The following is a 17,470-nucleotide window of genomic DNA, read 5'->3' as shown; positions in this document are numbered from 1 at the left end:
TTCTAATATGAGTTAAACATTTCCAGAAAGTACCGTATCACAGAAATGTCTAATAAAAAATGTCACCCATAGCGGCCCGGGTTGCGTAAACCAACGGCCCACTGCCGCCACCAATCAACTGGAAAGCAAGGTCTTCGACCAGACTTATTGTTTTATTTCACCCGAGCTGTTCTCATTAGACTAGTCTAAACAATACCACAGGAAGGAAACGACCGGACGCGGGCCCCGACACAAACCGTGAAAACTATCACACCCCGTTCCACCGAATTTAAATTCACTATAAATAACCGCCGCAACACCAAAATGACATCAGTTGTTGTGCGGTAATACATTCTAAGATGTTGTCAATTGTTATTCTCGCTGTAGTCGGTTCGGCGGTGGCTAACTCCCACAAAGTTGAGTTGGCTGATGAGAAAACTCCTTACGACCATATCAAAGGACGTTTGGACGCGATCAGGACCGATGTGGTATCAGGACTTCCTCTGTCTAGCAGCTATGAAGTAGAAGAGAGTCCAGAAGAACACTTGGATGGAGCTGCTTCAACTGTGTTGAATACCGTAACTGGAGTTGGAGTCGGTGGTATTGGCGGAGTTGGTGGTGTTGGTGGACTTGGTGGTATTGGATTGAATCAAGGGTTGGGCCTGGGCGGGATCGGATTGGGCGGTCTTGGTCTTGGACAAGGATTGGGTATCGGTCTTGGAGGAGTGGGCGCTGTTGGCGGCCTCGGCGCTGGTGCTGGCGGTGTTGGTGTCGGCAATGGCGTTGGACTGCTCAACCCTGGCCTCGCCGGCTTGGGAAGTTTAGGCTACGCCGGTGGTCTGGGAGGCGGTTTAATCTACCATCCTTATTTAGGTTCTCAAATTGGTGGAGGATACGTTGATAAGAAGGCATACGATGCCGCACAAAAGAAGGGTGCTGATGAAAACGTGGAAAAGATTGAAAAGAAAGCTGAAGAAGAAACTAAACATGGTCAAGAAGGATACCAGCAAGGTTCCGCTGCCGCTAAAACTGAGAAGGGAGAATCCAGCTTCTACAAAGACGAGGAAGCCAAGAAGAAAGCTGCCGGTGACGAAAAATATTACGAGGGTGGACAGAAGCTCAACAAACATGGTAAATCATTAAATTGTTATCTATATTAGTTGCTCTCAACGTTAATCATCCTTTATGTTTTCACTTTTCCGTTATCATTTGTGTTTCTTATTACGGGTCATTGCGGATTGGTAATAAACTTACAAATAACCTACGCTGATAATAATTTCAAAATAATGATTAAATTGTAAGAGATATAGTTACTAACTTTCTTATGTTTCTTTAAAATTGATAAGTTGATTTTATTTTAAATTTTTAAACTAAAAATAAACATAGGTATGTAACAAACGGTTAAAAAAATATAAAATGGTAAGATTATCAACCTAGAGCGCATTCAAGAATAGCTATAATGCAAATATTTCTTAATTTATTAACAATGCCTGCAATTATACTCATACAATAACTTTAGGTGCCAACGAGGAACAGCTGAAGAAAGCCAAGAGCCACAAGAAAGGACACGTCAGCAAGGGTTTCAAGACTTCCAGCAGTAAGAATGAAGAGGAGAAATCTGAAAGTTTCTACGACGAGGCTCATGATGAAGCGGACCATAGGGTTGCTGGGCAGAATGCAGGTTCCTTCGGCGAGAACTCACAGCAAGGCTTCAAGGGAGCTCATGAGGAGAAGATCTTGGATGCCAACGCACAAGGAAAGGAAGGTCATCACGTGTCTGAACAGAAGATTGATGACAGCAAAGCTAATAAGGTGGGTTATGTTCATGATAATTATTTTTCCATTGCTTCCTGGCCTAGTGAACTAGGATCTAGCTATGACAGATATGACAGGTTTAATTCCAGCATGATACAAATGTTTATGTAATTAGCAAATATTTGATTCAGTTTTAGTGTAGGGCCAAAATCTAAGTCATTCGTTCCTACCTATGACACAAGCGTTGATTGTTAATTGACTCAAGATTAGTTATAACTACTATTTCATTAATTGCAACCTTTTATCGCCACAACTATATCTACACATTCTACTTTATATCTGATAGAAGGTAATCTGCCACAATAAGGTATTTTAATATGTAACTGTATATATGGATATTTGAAATTACACCACGTTATCGCGAATATGATTGATCAATCCATCAGGCTTACTACAAAGCCGAGAAGTTGATTGTTCAAAATCAGTCACTCGTTAAATAACCCTCCCAAATATATGAGAGAAGGAATCCCTCGAGAATTGTGAAGCGACAAATTGAATACGGCTATTCATACACAAGTTGAAGCTATCATATAGGTAACGTGATAGATAATGCACGCATGGTTTGCTGTGATATCCAACTCATGAAGTGATAAGGTACTAAAGTAATACGCGATAGGATCTTGATGACAATATACCTACAACAAAAAATACCTGTTTTAACCTCAAGTTCAAATAAGTGGGCACTTCATTACTCTCGCATAATGCCTTCGTGAGGAAGTCAAGTCCGAACCTTCTAAAGCACTTTGTAGAAGTGTTATTGAATTAATTCCTTTTTTTATCTTTACTGTGGTTTAGGCATCTGGTGCTAAAAATAATCAGAATTAAACTTTATTGTTTACTTATTAAAATAGAGGCAACCGCTTGCGGCTTTGCTCGCGTGAAAAACTGTTAATCATAAAAGTTGCTAAAACACTGTATATCCTAGCGGCATGTATTTAAAAAATCTGATTTTCAAATTATTATTTCATATGAGAGCAAATTACCGGGATATACTTAATGTTTTAATTTTAGTTTTAACATGGTCTACTTGTCTGCCAAATTTCATCCAAATCCGTTTAGCTGTTTCTATGTTTACCTATAACAAATATCTAAACATTTTCACAAACCCACCCATTTATAGTATAAGTAGGCTGGATTAGTTAAAAACTTTCAAGAAAAATGAACCTCTTATAGTTTTTATTTCGAGAGAGTTCCACAGAACTGTCATTTGTCCAGTTAGAATCAGCATTATAACGAACCCAACGAGGCTAAATAAGGATAACATAATTTATTAAGTTTTTATTTTTCATCATAATAACTTCTAACATACAAACATTCGAACATCCAAACATTTTCAGAAACCTTTGTCTTAATATTAGTATGTAAGATAAGAAGCAAGGTTAAATCGACTATTTGAGTATGTACTCATAACATTGACTTGGCAGTATAGTTGTAAATATTGCGTACTTGGTCCAATTTAAAAAAAAATAGATACCCCCTTAATATAAGACTTAATATAGTAGCCGATATATGTATGTAATATAGTTCTAACGACCCCTGAAAAGGCTTAATAAACGAAATTGTTAGGAGCAATAAGGTTCAAATTTCGAACTCCCAGTCAATTCAATTTTTCTGGTTTTGAAAACCTCTTTAATACGTTATTAGCATTGCGTTCGAGCCTCAATACTTCAATATGCTTGCACTTCACTGCACCTCAATACCAAAAGGCACTTGTTTTACCTTTCAAAATTATAGGTGTGAAACAGGCACTCACAAAATATTTTATTTATAAAGCCTGTTGCGTATTTTTCGCCGTAAAGCCTGTATTTTATGCATGGATTTAAAGCCGTTACGCATCTGCGCTTAGCAAATCCACTGAAAGTCTATTAAATATTTATGGTATTCTAACTTGGCGGTAGTGCATGATGTTATATTATATGTAGGCTCATCGATATTACTGTCTTAATAATTGTTCGGATGAGGTGGGTTGCGATTATTGAATGATAGGCTAGCATAATAAAGGCACACAAAAGACTTATCATCACTCACTTACCATAATTTGTACTAGTCACAAAGAAATTCGAAGAAGAGAAGAAATGAATTAGCAATTAGAATTTTAAACTGTTAAGTTTAGAGTTTACAATTACTTAATCGCCAAATTGTTCATAGTTTTTTTAGTCTTGACATTCAGGGTTTTATCGCTATAATAATTCCTAGGTAAAAAAAATCTACGATTTTCGCGATCTGTTCTTTTAAGCTTATTCTTGTTACAGAGTTATTGTAGGCAAATTGGAAATTTCCAAACACCCTATCAAGACAATTTAGTAAAAGTAGGCAAAGTCTAAGTAAATTCCCCTTTACATGCTCATTAACATCATAACGCATCATATGTTACCTATATATTCAGCTCTATCTCGTATCTACCTCATAAAAATGTCACCCTTATTATAAAATGTAATTATAACGGTACATAACCATTTTATCAGTAGATAGAATTATGCATTTATTATTTACAAGATTTTTTTTCGCGGATTCGTCCGTATAAAAGTTTTTAGGGTTAAAAGTCCAGCTTTATATTTTCCCGGGATGAAATTTAGCCTTCCCAGGGTCTCAAACTAAATGTCATCGAAATGAGTTCGGTATTTTTTGAGTTTATCGTGTTCAGGTAGATAAAAGCAGCGAGCGACATTGTTTTACAATATATAAGAATGATTAAAAAATATGTATTATTTCAAATAACTTAAATAATACATATTTCTTTATTTATTACTTTAAAATTAAGTCCTGAAATATTTTAATGACATCTATTCACATACTTATTATAAAGTTGGTTCATGATTTTGAAGGCGCTAATAGTTAAAATAACTAACCAAATGAACGTGAACTACATTATTTCGGGTGCTGTTATTTATTTTTCACCCGAGGAAAGACACTGTGCTATTTAAATGCCACTAAAATTATTGATTCTGTCCACCTACAACTAAGGTAACCCATTTTAATTATGCACAGAACACTAGATAGCCAATTTATTAGGAATATTACAGTCGTTTAAAATTTCCAAAACAGTTTTTAAAATAAAATCCCATACATTTTTACATATTCCCGCCCGCAACTAATGCAAATTAAATATATCTCTAGCAATGTTGAGTCAATAAACGATGAATGTCATTTAGCCGTCTGTATAAATTTATTCACTCATAAACTACAACTACTTTTGGAAATTAAAGATATATCAGCAAGGTTTATGAATCGTAAAATTCGAACATCTGTGTAATTCAATAAATCTAGTTGTAAAATAGTAATAATCTTGAAATTTGAACAAAACAGTATTGCCGTAAATTCAATCATTTTTTACCATAAAAGTAACTATTACGAATTTCCATCTATTTAATGTAACAATATTGTTTTTTTTTTTTGGTTATATGGCAATGCAAAATACTAACTATAGTGTTATACTCGTACGGATTCATGCTTTGTTAATCAAAATAATTTTAATAACTTCTGGGGTCTTGAATTCCTATACTTATTATACGATGTTTTCATACTAATATATCCGAAGAAATACGAAAAGTTTTTATCTTTAACTTACCATTCATATTATTTCCAGGGCGAATTCCTGCAAAAGGGCTATAAAGGAGGAGCGGAACAGCTGGAGAAATTCAACAACCTCGGAGCTCATGCAGTCCACGGACACCAGGAGGCGACCGGCGGCTACCAGCAGAACAAAGGCATCCTGCCCATCCACTAATCCTCGCACACAGCGGGCCGAATAACATCAATATAAAAGCATGTCTATGAAAACGATGTTGTTTTATTTGACATTTTTAAGCCCAAAAGAAAGTGACCTACACTTTCTTCTGTCATTGATAATTATTTATTGGAAGCTGATAAGCCCGACTATACAAGACTTATGTTTTGTTAACAACAAAATAGCGGTTACTAATATAAACCATATTGCATCACATGCATTCGAGAATGCCAAAGATCGATTAAATCAACAATTCGCATTCTTCTCCATTGAAAGCCGAATCCATAACTCGTATACAATTAGGGTGTTTATTAAGACGACTCGCTTGCTATCAAGTATTCTATGTTTTACGGTTAACTTCAGCAATCTGCTATAAGTAAAATATATTCCCACAAAACATAACTGAAGGTATAACGCAGATGGAATTTGGCAATACATTGAAATATCACCAAGTTTTCTGATTATACCGATGCAAATGTAGTTGTTACTACCTGTATGATATATACTATATACGTAAAAGAATAATATCAAATAACAAATTACAATCAAAACTTTATTAAACTTTAAGATATTTTAACATGCAATATAAAACTAACAATCAAAGTAATAACTAAATTATAATTAAGTGCACAATATTGTTCCTATTGCTTCTTGCTGTGGTTGAAGTACCAGTTATTTTGGGACAGTACCCAAGGACTGTTAGACAAATAACCAGATTCATTACTGCGCTGACTGAGACGAGATCTATAAATAAAATTTAAAACTTCAAATCTTATTGTTTCTACAAATAACGTCTATATTATTTAAAAAAAAAAAGGAATGATCTAAGAACGTAGAAGCATATTTACAATTCTCCAACACATTAACCACGTCAATTCTGTCTGGAAATTTAAAATAAAACTACAACATTATTTTTAATATTTGCGCAATTTAACACAATCAGAAACATGATTGCGTTCAATTTGTTGAATCGTAAACTGAACGGAATTACGCCTTCGTCAAATAATTTGAAAAAAGAATAAATAAAATTCGCATTAGCCTCGCCAGCGATTTGGGATCATTCATTTGAAATACCATTAGAGGTTCTTTAAAAATTGTTGTACCCGGCCGATTCTGGAGTGGGCGGAGTGAACACCGTTGAAGATATCTTGTTGGACGTATTTGAACGCTGAAATTAAATCATCATCATCATCATGAGCCAAAGGAGGTGCACTGCTTAACAGAGACCTCCCCTAGAGATTTCAGAAGGACCTGGCAGCGATCCATCTTGCGAGTATCTGTGACCTTTATCAGATCATCTGTTCAGGAAATTAAGTATCTTATAAAAAATATAATACCTTCTCTAATATATAGGCTTAAAGGTAAACCTTTTCGGTAGTCCGAGAAGGTTTACCTTTTAGCCTTTACCATCTACCTAGTGTGATTTGCATAATTTGATTTCTTATGTTCCGTGAACAGGAAGGCTGTAGTCTTCGGAACGTTGGGAGAAAATTATAATATAAATCTAGTGTAATTAAGTTATTGTTTATTAAATAGTTCAGAAAAATTATGAACAAAGCGTGGTTGATTTTATATCAATTTAGGTTTAAATAGGAATCGATGTGTTTGAAATAAAAATAAATTACTGAATAATTCTGAGAGCGATGAAGTTGCGAAAATATCGCTTCAATGGTCTACTGGAAACTGGCAAGGTCGGGCAATCAAAGGCGTGAACCTTTCTATTCGAAAAATACACGTGAGTTTCCAGAACAAACACACAGCGCGGCGAAGCGATAGATTCGTTTGAGAGCGTTGGCACCCAGTATAGCGAAAGAAAGGCTAGCGTTGAAGCTAACGAACGTTTTAACTTCTACCTTATCGATCTAGATAACAAGATCGAGGCAGCTGTTTCTAGGTACATAGATTTAACTACGTACGACGTTAGTAAGTAAAAAACAGGTTTCCGTACTATTTGTTAAGAATCAACAATGATTCCAAATTAAAAATATTCATATATGCATAGGATTATTTTTATGAGTTCCTGTCATTGTTTCGGGGATTTTTATTTAATAGCTTTAAATAATTTAACGGTGACTATTCGTTAAAAATATACAACAGATATCGATATCACTAAATAATCAAAAAATAAAGTTTTATTTAGTAAGGCGGGTAATTACCAGAGTTTTTATTAGTTTTATTGTAGATTGATAACCTCTGACTTTTAAACATGCTGTTTATCCATAGACAACATGTGTCTCGCTATAGACAGGGGTGTCAAACATGTTTAATTCTAATCCCATGTGCTCACAGTTATTACGTTATTATTATAATTATAATTTTATTACCTAATTTTAATTTCATTGATTATTTATGTTTTATTGATTTGATTCTTTATTGACTATTGGTTAATTTTTTTGTTTGATTTTTTATTGTTTTTTTTTTAAGCTAAATTGTATAATTGTAGTTGTTGTATTTTTGTTTTATTTTATTTAATTCATTTTTTTACTGTTTTGTTACTCATATTTTTTATCGTTTTTTATTCTAGTTTTCTTTGACGGTTTAAAATTATACCTTTTATATTGTTCTTAAGTTGTTCATAACTTCGCATGCTGTGGTCATCTTTAATTGTAATTACATATAGCTCTATTAATTATTATGTTTTGTGTATTTGTTCGTGTTTATGTACATTATGTTGATGATCCTATAAAAATAAATAAATAAATAAATTACGTTATTAAACATTTCAGTACAAATTTGACTTCGTTTTTACGACAAACTTTTTGCTTGACGTCGCCTAGAGTAATCAAGTCTTTGTAAAATTGTAGAAAAAAGTATTTTATTGCACAATAATCAGCCTATGCCGCACACTGCTAAACTTAGGGCTCCCAAAATGACCGCCAATTATCCTGGTTTTGAGGATCCATTCCCTATCCACCGCCTTTTTAAGTCATCGGTCCATTATGCCTAAAGGCACCCTACGCTATATCTTATAACGGTCTCCACTAAATAATATGCTAATTATAAATATAATTACCTGACTATGAGCGCTGAAATTGGCTGATCGCTGTTTACTTAACCGCGTTGGGGTCACGAGGTTCGACTGATATGGCTGTTCAAACATCATTGCGTTATCACATATTGCTACACAATTTAACAAAAATAATTAAATAGGAAAATGGGAATCCCGCTAACAATTGATGTTTTTATGATAAACATTAGCAGGATGTTAAACTTGTCTCATTATGATAAACAGGAACAACCTTCCTCTGTTCTCTCCCTCTTCTTAAAATAATGGAACTTTCACGCAACATATTAATTTTTTAAACAATGTTCAATATTTTACTTAAAACTCATGGGAGGCAGAGGTGCAATTAGGGCACTCACTTTTACTTCGTATGTGTTTCACCCCACGTATGAGTGAGATGATAAATGACGAGCCTTGCGGATATGTTTCATGAATAACAAAACAATGTAAATAATGCAATTTTTATGCAAAATACTAGAGTACCAGAAATAACTATAAAATATTATATAAATAATGACATAAAGTAAGGTAGGTATAATTTTGTCCTAAACTAATACAATTTCGAGTCGTAATTACAATAGGTACCGAAAGAAATACATTTTACGATAAACTTACTCTTCTGTATCAATTTATGTCATGTAAGGATAAAAATAATCGAATATGATTAAAGCATACCTATTAGTTATTTTTATTTTATTTTTTATTTTATTCAAAAGGAACAGAAAACAGTTACACATTAAATAAGTAAAGGGTAAAATTACACATGTACTGCATTAATAAATAGGTACCAAAAGAAATACATTTAACGATAAACTTACTCTTCTGACAACAACGTCTATAAGTCATAAGTATAAAAATAATCGAATATGATTAAAATACATTAGTAGTAGTTATATTATTATCATATTATAATAACATCTTTAGCATCTTGCCCCATCCCGCTCGAACATAATTTCCATACATTGCAAAAAGGATTTGTTTTAATTATGACTGGTCGACTATCAGTGTCTCTTGGTGCCGAAATTACTATTGGTAACCCTCAAACATTCAACATCCACATTGGACGCTTGGTTTGTAGAAGTAGAAGGCTGTGGTATATGCACAGCATGTGGTTTTCTCATGGAGAAATACAATCCTTTTAGAATCTAAAATATACGTACCGTGTATGGAGTGCTCTTAGCTGGTCTCTTACTCGCAACGCTGCTTTGAATGAAGCTTGGAGATATGTTACTGCCCGGCGATATTGGGATGTTAAACGGGGATGTATGCTCTATAATATACATGAAAACCTCACTCTCTTATACTTACATAGTGGCGAAATGTGAAGTTTTCTAAAGGAATCCCGACACAACATATAGGTACTAATATGCATAAATGCGGTCGGCAAATCGTTGTAATAATTATATTTGACTAAAATTAAGAAAGGGAAGCCGACAGGAATCGGGTTTTGTGGACCTTTCGCCACTGCACAGTAAAGAACTAAATTTTAATTAAAGTATATTAAAACGTTAATGCTCTAACTTCGGAACTACAACCAAGTCTCGATAAAAAGTATTAACAATAAGTAGAAAAATATTAGTCAAAACTTCAGTCTCAAATAACAGAGACAACATTTACGAATGAAATTTAACCACAAACTTCGTAAAACAATAATCACAAACTTACTTGACTGGTTCGCGAGTTGTGCTTCCAAATTCTTTATAATTTTCTGATACTCCTTCAGCTGTTTGTGTTGTTGTTGACACAAATCAGTCATTCGCTTCAACTCGTTCCGAGCTGTATAAAATTTCTTTGTCTGCGAATTATGAAGAAATGTAAGAAATCCGGGGTATTCATGAATGGGCACGGACGATTGTTTTCAAAAGGGAATTATGAACATTTTTCCCCAATGCGGTTTGAATCTATAATATCTAGATTCCAGATAAATTTTAATTTGTGAATTGAACTCAATCGACGTTGTGGTAGGATATATTTTATATCTGCTCTGACAGCGACTACCGTACACAAGGTGTTAATACCCGTCATAGTGGCCCACGTAAATGTGGCGCGATTCGGGACCAGCCTGTGTATATCCGCTTCGAACAGGCCGACATAATTATGTCGACTATAATAAAAAAAAAAAAAAAATATCAGCCCTGTATTATATACTTGCCCACTGCTGAGCACGGGCCTCCTCTACTACTGAGAGGGATTAGATTATGTCGACTGCCAAGGAGTAATTATCTCTCGTCAGTCGACACTCTATTGGACCCCACTTCACATACCATCAGATGCAGTGGGATCACTTTATAAAAATGAACTCCTGCCAGAATATTTTCGTGTTTATTATCCTCTCAAAGGAAATGTTTAGAGGTAGGGTAATTTTTCAAACGTCAGATAAAATTTATCCATCAAATAAATTATAACCTCACTGAATATAAAAGAAACAAATTGAAAACTTTGTTACAGATTTAGCCTGTGGCTCAGCTCACGTGAAAAACTTTTTCCGGGATAAATATTTTTCCGGGATATTATAAATAGGCTGTAGCACTCAGGAGTATTGTAGCTTCCTATTAATGAAAAAAGAAATATAGTTTTTTAAAATTAACGCGTGAAAACAAACAAACTCTTTAGCTTTATGAAATAGCATAGATTATCCAACTGTCGTTTTTAATTCGTTTGTGATGTGTTTTCTCCGTCGAATAAATTTTATCTGATGATTGAAAAATCAGCCAATAATTATGTAATACTAATATATTATTTTTTATTCAACTAAATAATGGGATAGAGGAGTTGCTAGCCTGATACTTATCTCTACGTCTTCTTATATATGAAGCCCGCCACTAGAACTTTGAAATACAAAGCAATTTTAACAAAGGTATATTATTGCAGAACTGCGCCGGACATCCTGAGACAATGGATGCTAAATATCAAAATGTTTAGTATTTTCCAAGAATCTAACGTATTTTCAGATTACAAGATTCACCGTCTACGATAAACGAATATCCCAATCTAAAACAAAATCTAACAAATTATAATAGAGACCCTTTTCTGAACCGAAAAAACGTCACCAAACAGGAAATTTAAAACGAGATTCAGACCCTCCGGCAAATATGAACAGTTATAAATAGATTCTACCTTTTCCCCAGACGCGAGATAAATATTGACATTTAAATACCGACACAGCCATTTTATAGTAAAAGTTATTCCGAAATTCGACGGTCCCTGCGTATATTGCATTTTGCAGATTCAATACTTTCCGTTGGGTTTTCGATATTTTAACGGTCCTTATTAAAATGAACTGCATTTATTTAAGACAATAAGGATCGAAGTGCTTATCGCCATGATAATAAACACTTAACAAGCGATATATGTTTCCCTTAAGGCGATACCTCAAGGTCCATTTTCATACATTTTGTTTCACCTTTAATCTGGGTAACTATTTTCGTCATATTAAATTTTAAAGGCCGAAATATCCATGATTATTAATTATTTTTACGTTTTTCTTTCAACTGCGAGAACTAATCACTAACTAGACATGAATTTAAATTCTTTACTTGCCAATACTTGTTTAGTTACCCAGATTAAAGGTGAAACAAAATGTATGAAAATGGTCCTTGAGGTATCGCCTTAACAAGCGATATATGTTTTAGTCCCTACGCAAAGGATTGCGCCTGCAAAATGCAATTTTGCAGATTCGATACTTTACGTAGGGACCATCGAATTGTAATATTTGTTTATTTTTAGACGTCTAGATGAAAATAAAAATATTAAATATAGAATGTACGTCATTAGATATTTTTTTGTGCCTGATGGTAAGTGATACGACTGCCCATAAACAGTAGAAACACCATCCAACACCTTGCATTACAAATTGTTTGTTATTCCAATGCGCTCGCCATCCTAAGACATGAAGTAATATAAGTAGATTTTACTGGTGGTAGGTCTCTCATATGTGAGAATCCGTCTGGGTAGGTACCATCGCAAAGTCTATTTCTGCCGCCAAGCAGCAATGTGTAGTCACTATTGTGTTTCGGTTTGAAGGAAATTGTAGCCAGTGTAACTACTGGACATAATAACACTTAACATCTCATGTCTCAGGATGGCGAGCGCAGTGGAATACCGAACAATACTTTGAATTCAAGGTGTTGGTTGGTGTTTCTACTGTTTATGGGCGGTCGTATTGCTAGAAGCAGCCGGCAAGCTCGTCTCGTCATTCAAAGCAATTAAAAAAATAGTAATACTTATTAGAAACTTATGGAAAAATAATATCTACAAACAAAAACACTTACCGACTGCAAAAGATACGATATCAATCTCCTTCGGTGCTGCCTCTGGAATTGTAACACTTCGCACGTTTTCTTAATTATCTCTTCTGGGTCTGTGAAATAGTCTTGTATCTCTTGTTTCATCTAAAATTATAATGAAACGAAATATACGCATTGCGTATGTCAACGAAAACACATTAGACATGCGACAAAGAGAACAATACCAGGTGGTTCTGTATATATCAAACATACGACCTGAATTTAGTGCGCAATGATGCTTTGTTTGCTTCTGTTATAAAATAATCCTTTTATTTATAAAGAAATATTTATCGAACAACATCTGCAAGTGAATAAGTAAAGCACACGCTTTAGAGCATACATCTTAAAATTCTTATCTTTCGTATCCAAGGGACTTGGCGGAACCCTAACTTACTACGTAAAAAAATATAATTTGAAAATTGTAATTTACATACGTCTGGGACGAGTTTCATAATAGAACATGGCATGCGGCATACTAAACAGGTACTTTCTTTTAAACCTAAAAATAAGAAAATATTTTTCAACACCAGTGCGTCTCAAACTTGGACTATGTTGTTAGGTACTAAGTTTTTACAAACCATTGCCTAAACAATTGTTGCAAAACATATGACCGCATGAAGTTAAATGGAGCGTTATTCCAGGTTCCAATTGAGCAAAACATTTATTACAATGAATCCAATCCATTATTCATTAAAATTCAAGAAATCAAAATTAAATCTTGTTTACATAATTAAATTACTGTTTCTTCAAATTTATTATGGAGGCAAAGATCATGGTACCATACAGCCTTTTCTGTGACAAAAATTAATTAGGTAAATATAAATTCATTAACAAAAAGATCCTACAATAATGCATTCAGCATAAAATTTTACTACCTATTTAATAAACATTTAAACATAATATTGCCCTAAAATATTAAATTTACTATCTCTTTTTGCACCATTCTATTTTTTTTAATTCCTTTATGTTGATAAGAATTCTTTTCATAGAAACCTACTTAGCTCTAAATTTACAAAAAGGAATGTAGAGAAACGTTTTTTAGCAATTAAAAATGTTAAATCTCAAAATTTAAAAAAAATATAATATAATATGGATCGTTAAAATTATTATCAACAGAATACACAAAATAAAACGGAAGTACTTTAAAAATCATTTCTTTATATTATAATTTCACTTTAAACACGTAGGTAGATTTTGTAATTGTAACCATCTAAGGTGTAAGGTCATACTTTTCGTATCCAGCCATTCAATTACTGGAACAAAAAAAATTAACCAATAATTTAAAAAAAAATCATCATTGTCATTTCTCTTCAGTGTTTTGTTTTATTAACAAGTTTTAGTATTCAGCCGTCCATATTACACTATAAATACGTTTTATACAAAATTTTAACGGTCGAAACCTGTCTGTTGGCGACGCATTAACAAAATGTATTCCAACTATCGACACAGAAGGCGCTGAGGCGCTGATTTCGTTTAAATCTCTGCCCGACGAATAGGTACTTGTGTCCGTCTGAGTAACTTTACCTACGCGAGATAACAATCACAATAAAGATAGCACGCGGATATATAAAAGAAGTTGTGGGTCCATTCGTCAGTAGTGTTTAATGTAAAACGAACGTTGGTCGCCTTGACCATGGCTTTGAAACTTTTAACTTTGATAGCCCTGACCTGTGCGGCTGCGAATGCAGCTAAATCTTCATGTATGTTGTATATTTTTGTGCATGAATTATTATTGTTATCGGATGTTACACTTGACAACTTCGTATTCGTAAGTTATTTTCCAATCATTATTTTAATTTACGAAACCGAACGCACCTTAATTCCTTAGTCACTATTGCAACTATCGAAATTCAAATTTAGAATCATGGATTTTTTAATGCTTTGTTTCTATTTTTTAATCTTAATGTTATTTTTATTCATAAAATTATATTTAACGCTAAAGAAACTTAAGCACTTATGTACCTTTTCATAATAAATATTAACTTACCTCTTTCTAAAAAAAATTAAAAACTATAATTTACATCGTATTACTTTATAACATAATATAAGAAAGTACATACCTAATATTTTTTATTATTAAAAATGTTATTAATGTATGATTCAAATTATGATAATGATTTTCGCGACACATTAGTAAATAATTATTTAATTTAACATGTTTATTATTGTATAGTGTGTACTTCTTAAGGTCTTAATCATGGATATTTCGGCCTTTAAAATTTAATATGACGAAATTTTAAAGGCAGAAATATCCATGATTATTAATTATTTTTACGTTTTTCTTTCAACTGCGAGAACTAATCACTAACTAGACGTGAATTTAAATTCTTTACTTGCCAATACTTGTTTAGTTACCCAGATTAAAGCCGAAACAAAATGTATGAAAATGGACCTTGAGCTACCACCTTAAGTTAAAACTACTTTAAATCTTATGTTAAAATTATAGCGTTCGTTATTTATGAATATTGTTGTGGTATCGTATGTTACGTTATATAAATTGTTAAACTTTTTGACCTTTAACACTATCAACAAAAATACATACGCTAACATTATTATAATAAGATTTATAATAATTTTGTGTTGAATGTTCTCGTGCTGATATGGCATGATATCAATGGCTTTTCAACTAAGGGTTATAGACCGTTACTAGCTTTTTTTAGATTAATTTAGCATCAGTGATATTATACATAATATGCATGTTTAACATTTCATTTTCCATATTTCTAAATCACTCGCACTAGGAAATTATGTTTTTACGAAGTATAAAATATTGTTTTTTTTATCAACGACAGAAGTTTGTCCTATTAAAACAGAAAATATTGAAATTTGTTTCCTAATGTATGTGCAAAGATAAGTTTTTATTGGTTTTATTTAATAAAAAAATATATATAAGCGCTGCCCTAGCGCCGAGTTCTTTAAACTTAAGAGTTTCACTTTAATGCTGTAATAGTCGAGAGGTGCTTATTGATTGTCATACAATGCTCAATTCATTGTGTTTACAATCTACAAATTCTACTGGTGGTAGCTCTCTCGCATGCGAAGAGCTGTCTGGATATGTACCACCGCAATGTCTATTTCTACCACCAAACAGCAGTGTGCATGCAGCTTTGTGTTCAAGTTCAAAGGATATTGTACCCAGCGTAATGTCTAGGTATTATTAGGTTTAAAATCTTCTATCTAAGGGTGACGAGCGCAGTAGGAAACTAGGGTGTTCTGTAGTGCCAAATTTTGGTGTTACTCCTGTTTATGGTCGGTCGTATCACTTACCGGCGAGCAGCATGTTTGTTTCCGTCATAAAACACTTTTTTTTCTTATATTTTAGACAAGCTATGCGTGCCAGCAGCATACATGAAGGACTGCGAGCAGATGCTTGAAGTACCCACGAAGTCTAAAGTGGCCTTGGAATGTGTACCAGCTAGAGACAGGTAAAGTAACCCCAACACACTAAAACATAAGCCTTTTATTCCCGAAGGGATAGACAGAAGCGCAACTAGTGCACCCACTTTTCACCATCTGTATTCGATCTCATCATGCAATGAGAACGAGACTATCGCAATATCGAGCACAAACTCTAGACTCCAGGTTACAAGTAAGGAAAATCCTCAGAAAATCTATTAACTCTAATAACTGGATGACATGAGAAGCTTTTGTTATCTCGTTGATATTGATCGTGCTGATCACAACAGGAAAACTGATTCAGAAAATAATCGGGATAATGGGGAGGAAGGGAAATTAAATATAGGAATTTGTTTTTATATAAGAATTATTTCAAGCAATACAATTACCTTTACCAATTTAAAATAATTTTAGAATGACCAATGAATACATCAATATAGCAAGATGTTTGACCGTTTCCGAAAAGTAGACAACTTCCCTCATTCACAGCGTTTGTAGAGAACTAAGGGAATCTGATATGGATGAACTATATCTGGAACAGTTTAACATGTTTTACGCTTTCTGCTCATTACAAAAGACGAACCCGAAAAAGACTGGATTCAATTCAAGGCCCTTTTGATCCAAAGTATTTACGGTTACCATCACATGAACCGCAAGCATTCAATAAATAAAACAACGAACATATCTAGATATAGAAATACAGATCCATCGATAAACGTGTAACTCATCATCCAACAATAGTCGGACGTTGCCAAGTTTCCGACATTGGAACAAAAAAAACAAAGCGGAAAACAGAACAATAGTGTGTCATCGCGAGATCTGTATTCATGGACCGTTTCAACGAGTCTAGAGTCAGACTTGTTATTGTTTTGCATACGTACCAACAGCTTACAGCCAGGTTCATTTATACTATATACGAAATGGGAAATATTTGAACATCTCTTGTTTAAATTATATTTCTAATTTGTGTTGTAGACCTAAATTAATGCAATACCATGATGTTTTTATATAACGGTAGTGCCAAGCAGCACTGGGCATATACTGTTCTATTTCTCTTTGAAGGATATTGTAGTCACTTAATGACCTAACATCTTTTGTCTCAGAGTGACAAGGGTAGTGGAGTGCCACGCCGTACTTGGTGCCTCAAAGTTCTATATTATCTAGCTACTGTTTATGGATGGTCCTATCGCTTGCTATCAGGCGATCAACATACTCGTCGCGACATTCAAATTTTTAAAAGTTCCTAAATAGATTGTACATCGA

General features: G+C 33.7%; 3 protein-coding genes across 3 annotated transcripts in view; 2 read left to right on the top strand and 1 right to left on the bottom strand.

Annotated features, from left to right (window-relative positions):
* Positions 1–92: 92 nt before the first annotated feature.
* LOC119189799 (ATP-dependent RNA helicase glh-1-like) lies at positions 93–5,574 on the top strand (the record flags this gene model as incomplete). The annotated part of the gene is given in 3 exon segments (XM_037440415.1): positions 93–1,110; positions 1,499–1,791; positions 5,381–5,574. Coding segments are annotated over 3 exon segments (1,206 nt in total). The 3' UTR covers positions 5,522–5,574.
* A 580-nt stretch (positions 5,575–6,154) lies between these two features.
* Positions 6,155–13,495, bottom strand: LOC119189849 (probable E3 SUMO-protein ligase RNF212). Its single transcript, XM_037440528.1, has 8 exons — positions 13,480–13,495; positions 13,246–13,310; positions 12,797–12,916; positions 10,191–10,320; positions 9,686–9,795; positions 8,535–8,609; positions 6,625–6,689; positions 6,155–6,265 (listed from the first exon to the last, which is right to left on the bottom strand). Exons 1-8 carry the CDS (start codon positions 13,493–13,495, stop codon positions 6,163–6,165), a joined length of 684 nt encoding a protein of 227 aa, XP_037296425.1. The 3' UTR covers positions 6,155–6,162.
* An 883-nt stretch (positions 13,496–14,378) lies between these two features.
* LOC115440327 (transferrin-like) overlaps positions 14,379–17,470 on the top strand; it is a 53,292-nt gene continuing 50,200 nt past the window's right edge. The window contains exons 1-2 of the mRNA XM_030164574.2: positions 14,379–14,511; positions 16,134–16,236. Coding sequence (XP_030020434.2) covers positions 14,445–14,511; positions 16,134–16,236 — 170 coding nt within the window. The 5' untranslated portion in view covers positions 14,379–14,444. The remainder of the gene's footprint in view (positions 14,512–16,133; positions 16,237–17,470) is intronic.

This window comes from Manduca sexta, chromosome 19 (assembly GCF_014839805.1).
Source record: "Manduca sexta isolate Smith_Timp_Sample1 chromosome 19, JHU_Msex_v1.0, whole genome shotgun sequence".
NCBI classification, from domain to species: domain Eukaryota; kingdom Metazoa; phylum Arthropoda; class Insecta; order Lepidoptera; family Sphingidae; genus Manduca; species Manduca sexta.
This window is presented reverse-complemented; position numbering and strand designations above follow the sequence as displayed.

What these genes read in the sequence shown, in the direction of transcription:
- LOC119189849 (XM_037440528.1), bottom strand. An exon ending in TTATGAAACTCGTCCCAGAC is followed by an intron (nt 12,917 to 13,245) that starts GTATGTAAATTA and finishes TTATAATTTTAG; the next exon opens with ATGAAACAAGAGATACAAGA. An exon ending in TATCGTATCTTTTGCAGTCG is followed by an intron (nt 10,321 to 12,796) that starts GTAAGTGTTTTT and finishes CATAATTCGCAG; the next exon opens with ACAAAGAAATTTTATACAGC.